This window comes from Poecilia mexicana, unplaced genomic scaffold, assembly GCF_051168715.1.
Source record: "Poecilia mexicana isolate PSO_F unplaced genomic scaffold, ASM5116871v1 scaffold_16, whole genome shotgun sequence".
Taxonomy (NCBI): domain Eukaryota; kingdom Metazoa; phylum Chordata; class Actinopteri; order Cyprinodontiformes; family Poeciliidae; genus Poecilia; species Poecilia mexicana.
This window is the reverse complement of record NW_028263385.1, coordinates 17,585,209-17,595,173: the sequence shown is the minus strand read 5'-3', so window position 1 is coordinate 17,595,173 and position 9,965 is coordinate 17,585,209. Positions and strand designations below refer to the sequence as shown.

Genomic DNA, 9,965 nt, shown 5'->3' with positions numbered 1-9,965 from the left:
CCTGCTTTAATCATCTCCTCAAGCTCATCCTTTGAGATCTCTTATTGTTTTCACTGCATACACTGTAAACTGAGATTAAATTACTCTGGTAGACTGAATTTAATAATTATGTGATGTCTGAAGGAGCTTGGCAACGTTACATGTTAAGAGTACGAGAGTAAAGTAGTCGAAGACAAATGCGTGACGTATTTAAAACATATTGAAACCCGGGTCTTAATTTTCTGCTCCTTCAAAATGATGCACTACCTTGTGTTTGTCTATCACATAAAACCCCAATAAACAATGAACATTTTTGCAGTTCCAATGTGGAAAAGCTTATAAGGAGTATGAATACTTTGCAGGCAGTCTCACCATTATCCCACCAGCTACTTTCAAGTATCAACAAGATCAGCTGAAAACCTGATTAAGGGCTAAATCTGTGGAGGTCTGCAGTTTTGAGGTCAAGTTTTGTTCCTCTCCGCCATATTCAGTAAAAAAAACCCTTTATCATTAGTTGACCTGCATGCAGTCAGGAATATTTATTCTGCCTCTCTCTCTCTCTCTCGGCTGAAAAACCCGATGCTTCCTTGAAATGCTGTTTATTTTTTATTGTATAGGAGAATCTGGGATTAATCACAACCTCGGTGATCGTCACACTGTTTAGTGCCGTGTCATGGTACACCTCGATTCAGAGTCACAATATCAGCACTTTAGTTTGTGCACCCTTTGCCACCCATCTTGCTGTAGATGTCTGTAGACCGTGTCATTGCTGATGTAACATATTTTGAAGCTGTAGTGTGTAGGAACAGCTAAATTATGAGCTGCAGGTACATTTAAGCCCCATGTTTGTGTCGTTTCTGTGAAAAATTCAAAAAGCCGTGGCTGAAAGCTTAGATTCGCCTTGATCATTTGCCTTTACAGATGTGAACAGAGGTTGTTTCGAGGGGAGCTGGTGGCCTTGTCTGAAATGAACTGTGCAATAACTCCCGACGCAGGTGGAGTGGGCCTTGAGATAGAAGATGCACTTTATTGTGAAAGAGCAGCGTTTCAGTTCGGCTTGCAACGGAGGTCACTGGTGAATGTTTCACAAAATACTGCAAGCTTATTTATTGCTCATGTGTGTTCATCGGTTTTTAATCCACCGAATCGAAATGTGCTTTTGATTCTAATGTAGCAAAACATCATGTAGCAGTTCCTATCAGGAGGTATTTCAGTGGTAGAGAGTGAATCTTCAGGTAATTTTCTGAATAAATGTGTACAGTAATTAAAATGTGTCTCAGTGTGTTCAGAAATGAGTGATTAGTAAAAAATGTAGCAAAATTCCCAAAAAATATTTACACTTTGCCACTTTTTCATTATAGTTCAAGTTTTTTGTATCAATATTCTCATTTTATTGTATATTTACTTTTAAACCAGGGAATGATATAATTCCTGTTTCTTTTCCCTCAATTTTTTTTAAATGTATAAACAATATTTTAAATGTTAGACATTTTCCATCAGGTATTAAATATGGAAACTGAAAAGATGAACGGATGGATAAACAGACGTATGATCAAGTTCAGTTATTCACTGGCTGGACGGACAGATAGATGAATGAAGAAACAGACATAGATGGACAGATCAATAGAAGAATGAATGGAAAATGGAAAGATGAAAGTAAGAATGGATGGCAGAAGATGAATGAATAGGCAGATTAATGTAAGAATGGACAGATGGATGGATACTTGGATAAGTAAACTTTTCTATGCAACTATTTAATTAAACAGCATAAAGGCGGTCAGGTTGGAATGAATCAGTGTGAGTCAAATCTCCAACACACAATGGGAGACAGAGAATGAATGAAGCCTAAAAATAACATTTTCCTTTCTGCTCTTCTCCCTTCTTATTCATTTAGACTTTGGGAGAAGTACGAGTTCAAGTCTAGCTTTATTTATGCAACAAGGAAATTCAGACATTTAAAAAAAACAACAAAACAATAATTTTATTTTAAATGTTTAAAAAAATATATATAAAATACACCTTCAGAAACCACATATGAAACACATGACTCATAGGAAGGTGAGGAAAAGATAACATCCAACCCTCTCCTCTGCAGGATACGTACAGCTCACATCTGAAAGCACAGTGAACTGAGGACGTTCCCGTTTGTTTCCCCGTTGCATCACGTATTCAGTCCGAGTCTCCCTCCTCCACTCCCGCAGCTCCCACCGCAGCAGCCAGCTCCTCCTCGCTGCCTCGCAGCCGATCCCCTGGACAAACACACAAGCGATCCGTCACAGTCAGTCTGATCCACCATTGATTCATTCATCAAAACAAGAACGTCAGACCACAGGTCCAATTAAACCCAGTGTGGTTATGTTTTTTTTTTATACGAGAAAATAGATGAGCAGAATTCGTTCATTCATGGTGTCTGAATTTAAAATTAGGAAATATTTATTTACAACAACAGTATCTCAGCTATTGCAGCACATGCTAACTCTAAAACATGTCCTCTTGAAGCTTTTTAAGAGAAGTGTTGTATTTAAAATACTGGAAAATTAAAAATCAGTATCGTTTTCCCCTGACAGAATCCGTCTATTTTTGGACTGCTGCTCACCTATCAGACATCTGAGGTTATCAGAGTCCTTCATAACGTCTGGGAGTCACAGAGCAATTAGCCTAATAATTCACAGTCCTCCCAAACATGGTTATCTTTGCAACATCCTGCGATAAAGAGCGCAAACAAAGTGGCTGATACTAACGGATGAGCTCGGCGATGGCTCTCTGCGTTCGCCTTTCCAGCTTTTCCAGTTTCTTTGCCACATCACGCTTCAGATCCCTGACGATTAAAAAAATGGACAACACATGATGAGTTCTTCATGAATTCTTCAAATATACAGTTTCTTTTATCTTTTAAATTTGACCACAAATGACAATTTTAGGGAATAATATTCTGATGCTGCTAAATAAATTAGATTGCAACCCATTGTCTACAAATCCATGTACAGAAAACAAGAAGAAGAAGGAAGTGCTCAGACGAGACTATAATAGAAATTCTTGTGCTGAATGTAAAATGGAAAACTAATGCAGTACTCCCGTATGGTGGTGGTGGCGTCATGCTGCAGGGATACTTTTTACGTGTAGCTCATAAAATTCTAGTAGAACACAATGAGGTTTATGTCTATAATTGGACAAAATGTGAAAAGTTTCAACAGCTATATTAGTAGATATTGTCCAACCTCGATTCAAAACTTTGAAACGGGGCTTACCAGTCAGGCTTCCTTGGTGCAAGATTGGCCAAATCCTAAAGGGAGAAATAAATTAGACAACTTAAAATGCTTTGTTAATGTAAAATAGATCTAAACGGAAGTAAGTACTCACCACTTCTTCGATTATGGGTTCAGGATTTGCTGCCTCCAGCTGGTCTTTTACTTTATCTTCCACTGCAACCAAAGAACATGATCAGTTTCAGCACAACTCATTTCTGCAGCACCGAGGGCTCGTTTCAAATCCAAAAGTCTCACCTGAAGCTGGTTTGGCTTTAGGTACCTGCCTCTCCTTCAGCTCTTCGTCTTCAGGAGTGTAATTCCTCAGTTTCAGCTCTCTGAAAACAGAAAAAAAAAACAACAAAACTTTAGTGAACATATTTACAAATGTGACGATCCAGCAGGTGGCAGTGTAGGAAAATTAAAGAACATAAAGGAGCATCTGAAATCCCCACACAGCTGCACATCTAATGTCTTAAAAAAAAAGGGGGCGGTAAGAGTATAATGCCCCCATTTATACCAGCAAGCTTTACTGATTAACATGTTCCACCTGCTCCTGGGCACAGAGGGCAGAAAACAGCTGAGGAATTCTTCCCGTGATGCAGAACGGCCACGTCTTTCACCACAGCGCCGCACAGGGGGATTCTTGACGAGCTTAGACGACGTCTCTGGCAGATCACACCGAGGGGTCCAGAGGCGGAGGTTAACAAGCACCGCACAACAGACTCATCAGCTGCTCGGAGCTCAGCGTGGATTTAGGATGAAGCTCGACACGCTGCGCTCTTGATAGATTCATCACACTCGTTCTGTGCGACTCTTTCTGTGCGGACGGCCCAATGCCTTGTATGGGTGATAAAGCTAGCTGGCTGACAGAGGACCCTGTGTTTACGCAAAACGTGTGTGTGCAGATCAGATGCTTACGAGGCTGGTTGAGCGGTAGAAAAATGTAAACTTTACTTTAATTGTTAAAACAACCAAAATATGACCGAGTAAAGCACTGTCACTTTAATACAAATAAAAATGTTGTATGTAAGCCAAGCGTGATCAAACACTACATAAAAATCCAAATGATAGATTAGATACAAATTTATAACCCGATCCCGACGTATGCAGGGACAACCAGCGGACTGGGAAGACTGGTTTTTAATATTCATTCAGCAGGGGTGTCCGGCTATCCAAAAAGGGGCTGGTCAAACCTAACATTTACCCTGCAACACTCTTTAGCTGGTTCTGGGAGATCTTGAGAAACGGCAAACCGGGACGAACACAAACTTATTCCAGTGAGTTCTGGGGTCGAGCCTGGGGTCTCCGTCTGGTGGGACATGCCTGGAAAATCTCCAAAGGGTTGGGTCCAGGAAGTATCCTGATAGAAGCAACTCCACTGATGTTGTTCCAGACGAGCAGCCGCTCCACTCCGAGATCCTCACATTATGCTCACGCTGAGCCAGAGAGATCAGGCTCATTTCAAACACTTCTACCCAGAACCTCGATCTTTTTATAGCGTCACGGTTTGAATCAGCTCCCATATAAGATTTTTGTTTGTCCATATCAAGAGTAAACATGGACTTATATGAGATGGCATTCTGGAGTGCTAACACTAACATATTGTCTATTGTTGTTAACATAACATCTACAATATTTATCATTTTGGTTTTGATTCATAGAATTCAGCAATAATATAGAATAAAGTTCACTAGTAGTTTTAAGTAAATATGCTTATTTGTACTATTACTATTTTTGTCGTTCTCATGTTTAAAGAGAAACACAGGACTCTTAGTTTGCTAACTGTGGTTGCTGGTGGCAGCAGCTTAGTTTCCACACGAGTGTTTGTGCTTTTTCTTGTGATGGAGGAAAAACCGTAGTAGGTCACATTCAGTCAGCTGACTGACTGTGTGCAGCCACAGATATGGTTGGGGTTACGTTACTCCATGCTCCAAACAGCAGCAGAAAACTTGGGTTCCTTTCTCTGGTATTTCATTAAAAGAAAATTAAGTCAGAAACACCATGATAGAAAATATTTAGCAGTTTTAAAAAGTTTTTCAAAACCTCAGTATATCTGGTTAAACGGTAAATGGGCTGAATTTAAATTCACGGTTTGGGGTTAGGTGCCTTTGCCCAGGGAAGCTGGAATCGAACCTACAACCTTCCGATCACTGACTGAATGTCATTCTCATCTCTGTGGAGAGGAGCTTAGACAACTGCAACAATTTCAACAGGCAAAGTCGCAAGTTCTTGCATTTATTTTGATGAAGCTGCAAACGGAAACCTGAACCTTTTAGTGAGCCGCTGAAGGTCAGAAGGTCGTCCACATTGTTAAGAACCACCCTGTTGTGTCCATTAATATTTAAGCTGAATTTTACACCATCCCCATCACTATCAAGTCCTTTTTCCCCCCCCCACACCTGAAAATAAACAAGCAGCAAGAGACCCAGAGAAAAATTATGTTTCAACTGCCTCCACTAGCAGAACAAAGAACAGGACAGACAATAGGGCTGTAAATCTTCTGCCCTCAAAGCTTTTCTTTTCTTTATTTTTTTTTTTTTGTCATTAGCTGTCACCAAGTTCAAATGCTTCTAAACACTGAGGGGTGTGTTTACACATTTTCCACCCCAAGCAGACGGAGGCATCAAAGTGAAACTGTGATAAATTCGGAGCATGAGCTGAGAGGGGCTCTCTCTAAATGTTTAGAGAAAACTCTTGCTGAGGAGGAAGGGCAGCAGGAGTGCTCAACTGTTTACAATAATGTCAGGCCAGCATACACTCAGCTACTTTACTTTAACGCACAACACGGCAAGCATGAACATGAAACGGAAAGATTTCCAAGGCGTTCAAAGTTCTTTGAATGTAAATCGTCAACAGGAGGAACTTGGAATCTGCTTGCCCATCTTTCTCAATAAAAGAACTGAAGTTTTAGCCACACCTAACATGATGAAACAGGAAAAGCTGCAAGGCATAGTTGGGGCATCTCGTGGATTAGACTTGGAACAAAATGTTAGAAAACAAAGAGGCAGAAACCTCGAAGGAACAAGCAGAATTTCTTTTCTTCTTTCCAAACCAACCTGCGTTCGCAACTCGATCTCCTATGAAACTTTAATGCCGATAACAAGATAAATTACACTCACAGCATATTGCAGACCGGTGTCACTGTTTGCAAAATAAGGTTCTGAAACCCCAGAATATATTTGACACTCTTTACACCCAAACACTAAAGATGTTTGTAAGCCCTGAGGCTATTTTCACCCTGGAGGAGAGACCTGTCTTGTTGGACTGGAGGAAAAGCTACGGCACACCCTCAGGTGCTTTTAGAGTAAAGTCATTAAATATAAACAATGGAAAAAAAAAAAAAAGGTCCTGTAGGACAGGAAAGATGGCTGCTCCCTCCAACCGACTGCTAGTATGAAGTTGAGCGAGCTGCACAATATTTGAGCTGCTAATGGCACCAGGCTGTGTGGAAACCCAGTGTAAACATCCAATCTGACAACCTGCACACACACACACACACACACACACACACACACACACAGACAGACATGCAGCGGCGAGGCGATTAAAGCGCAGATAAATGCTCTGATCTTGCACATCGAGTTTAGTTTCAGTTCCGTTTGTGCGTAAACTGTAGAGCCAAGAAGAAGCAAACACTGAAGAAAGAGCAATATGCAAACAAAACAAATAAATCATGAGCATCTCTGCAGAGAGAGGAGATCCAACCTGTGCTTTTCTTCGGGGGTCTCCTCCAGTGCCGCCTTTTTGCTCTCCGGTTCCTCATCTTCCTGCTCTCGTCCCTGCAGATGCATCAGCACAGTAGGACCATTTTAGCAAATAGCATTATAACAGCACGAAGGAAAATAAGAATCACTGCATTCAGCCATGAAAAAATAAGAAACTTCCCAATTTTTTTTTAAAAGAACATATATGATTCACCCTAGTTTAGGTCTGTCACAGAAGACCCACAGACCATCATTTGCATAGACAAACATAATTATGAGTGTTTGTAATGTCCTGTGATTTGGGAGTCAAATGACACATTTACATTTTGAACTTCATTGCTTAAACTGCTGACCTGTTCAGACATTTCTGTGGGGGAAAAAAAAATAGATACATCTGGAAATGTGGATGTTTTATGCACTGGTGGGGGTGGGGGGGAGCAAATGTATTGCTTGCACAAAATCTATCCACATGTACGGTAATCAAGTGAGACAAATTACAAAACTCATTTGCAAAAATTAAAAAGCAAGCCCCCTCCACCTCTCAAATATATTGACCTAAATTTCAAAGTTTGCAAGAAAGGAAATCAAACCCCTCCCAGGCTCTTATTTTTCTGGAGAGGCTTCCTGTCCACCTGCTAGAACAATTCAGGGCAGTGACTTCTAATTCAAGTGCAGCACAGAAGGACAACAACTGCAGACTGGAGGAATGTCAACAAAACATTTATCAACCATTGCAATATCACAGGATCTTATGAAGAGAGAGGATGAGGAGGGGGGACATGGGGTGGCACATTGAATACGGTCTCTGCAAAAATCCCTTTGTGGAGCATGCAGACGACCATCATAGTGGAGCAAATGTTTCAACACAGACTGTAACCCCAACGAGGACCTGAAAATCTGAAAATCATCTTTGTTTCAAACAGATCCCACTCAGAGGTGAAGTGGAGGAAAAATATTAAGCCCACCCAAGTGAAGTGAACTGAGAACAAGTCTCCGTGGTTACTGCTGCTACCGACCATTTACCTCTGGAGGTGGAGCAGGATCTAGAAATGCAATCAAACCTACTTACCCTGCTTACAGTTGCAGGTCAGAAAATCAATATGCAAACAAAACAATATTAGATTTGAATATTAGGTTTGTGACTAACTCTTGTCCTTTATTCTTGGAATGACTTATTGTCCTGTTGATTTTCTAACGTAATATTTTATGTTTTAATTCATATATGCAAAACAAATGGGAAAGATTATTATAGTAATGATTATTATTTTCTATGTTTGTTTGTTTTTTTCTGGGGAGAGATAGATAAATGCCGATAGTCCAACTCATGTTGCGAGCAGAGTGGTAACTGGAAAAGTTTGTATTTAGTGAAGCTGTAACTGAATCGGTGCCTAAAATGTTCGTGTGTGTGTGAATGAAACAGCATAAATTGTTTTCCACTGAAATATAACTTTTAAGTTAAATAAAAAAAGACATTTAGTTCCATAAACCAATGCCAGACTTCAGAAAACATATGTATACGTAGCTTCATCTATTTAAAGCAGTATAATCACATTCCTCTGTAAAAGGGCTCACCACTAATGGAAAAATACAGACATATTTCTCCTCCACTGTGAGTCTAATGTCAACTTGCTTGTTTTCCATGCCCGTTTAAATTTTTTTTATTTTATTTTATTTTTTCTCTAATGCAAGGACTTTAAAGTTGGGGTCAGAAGGCATTTGTAGACTTTAGATTACATTAATTTATATTTATGTAGGACTGGGTGATGAATTGATTTTATGAATTTATCAAATTTTCAGTTGTTTTTTTTTAACCAATCCATTCTTTGGGTTTTTGTCATTTATATCAGCTCTCTCAGGGCGTTTTACAAGCATGTTTTACAGGTGGTATTTATTTTCGACTCAAATTTCAGGTTTACTTTCAGAAGGGGTCACTGAAATAAAATCAGATTAAGCTATTTATACTGAGACTACATACCTCCAGGTAGAATCCAATTACAAATATGTTGACTTCTAAAGGAAACCAGTTGGATTAGATTTTATTTGAGGGCATCGGGTAAAGGGAGGTGGGGAAAAACTGCTTGCCTCACAGATTTTTATTTGCAAAACAAAAATAAAAGGGACTGTCTTGACTAAGTCTGCAGTCTAGCATTAAATGAACGACACAATAGGACCTGTCACAAATTTAAAGTGATCAAATACACCGTGTAATTTAATCTACTGGAGTTTAATATGATCTTTCTCAAGCGAACATCAGGTTTTCAATGTTGTGGCCGAAAAACGTTAATATAGGTGCAACATAAAGCAATGTGCACGGACAAAGCAACCTTCAGTCTAATCATCAAGCATATAGAGGTAAGAACATAAAACATTTAGCTTAGCTAATCAGCACTGCAAAAAAGATCAAATATGCCACACAACGACCATTACAAAATCAAATTTGCCTCGAACTCATCTTAATTTAATATCTAAACAACTATACAAACACATACACAATGAATTTGAATAAAAATGGGTAATTTTTCAATTCCTTTCAACTCATTGGCTAACGTTAGCCTGAAGCTAAGTTTGCTAACGTTACCTAGCTTAAAAAATACGATTTGTTTAACTGTGTTCAAATTCTCAAATATTATTCCAAGCTAGAAGAGGGACTCACGTGAAGTTTTTTATCCCTCAGCGCTTTGAGTCTCTCTTTTCTCTTCAGAGCCTGCTCCTGCAGCGACCCGACGTTTTTCTCCATGTTTATCTCTCCACACGCCGCTCGACTCCCTCTGACATCCATTAACAGACCCTGCCACAGCAGGGCGTAAAATCGGCCGTCGAGCGCTTCAACTTGGATGGTCTGTTGCCTGCTCATGTGATTTTGTTTTGAAAACAAATGTGCCCCCAATTAACAACGAAACCATTGTAATTTTTACATCTTTGTAAAATAACAAAAGAGGTATTGTCTTGCAAATTTAAAAAAACCCACACATTTATTAATGCATATAATATTTGCATTTGTAATGTGCGTAGATGACAAGTTATTTTTCTCAAA

The 9,965-nt window shown here is 39.5% G+C and overlaps 1 protein-coding gene across 1 annotated transcript; it reads right to left on the bottom strand.

Moving 5' to 3' along the window:
- Positions 1–1,886: 1,886 nt before the first annotated feature.
- On the bottom strand, positions 1,887–9,683 carry ccdc12 (coiled-coil domain containing 12). Its single transcript, XM_014995005.2, has 7 exons — positions 9,585–9,683; positions 6,933–7,006; positions 3,483–3,562; positions 3,340–3,401; positions 3,228–3,262; positions 2,721–2,797; positions 1,887–2,228 (listed from the first exon to the last, which is right to left on the bottom strand). Exons 1-7 carry the CDS (start codon positions 9,666–9,668, stop codon positions 2,149–2,151), a joined length of 492 nt encoding a protein of 163 aa, XP_014850491.2. The 5' UTR covers positions 9,669–9,683; the 3' UTR covers positions 1,887–2,148.
- Between the last annotated feature and the right edge of the window lie 282 nt (positions 9,684–9,965).

Excerpts from the sequence above, each read along its gene's own strand:
- ccdc12 (XM_014995005.2), bottom strand. The coding sequence starts at position 9,668 with ATGGAGAAAAACGTCGGGTCGCTGCAGGAGCAGGCTCTGAAGAGAAAA. Across the intron at positions 7,007-9,584 it reads TGAGGGATAAAAAACTTCAC|GGACGAGAGCAGGAAGATGA; the intron begins GTGAGTCCCTCT and ends ATGCATCTGCAG. Across the intron at positions 3,402-3,482 it reads TAAAGCCAAACCAGCTTCAG|TGGAAGATAAAGTAAAAGAC; the intron begins GTGAGACTTTTG and ends CTTTGGTTGCAG.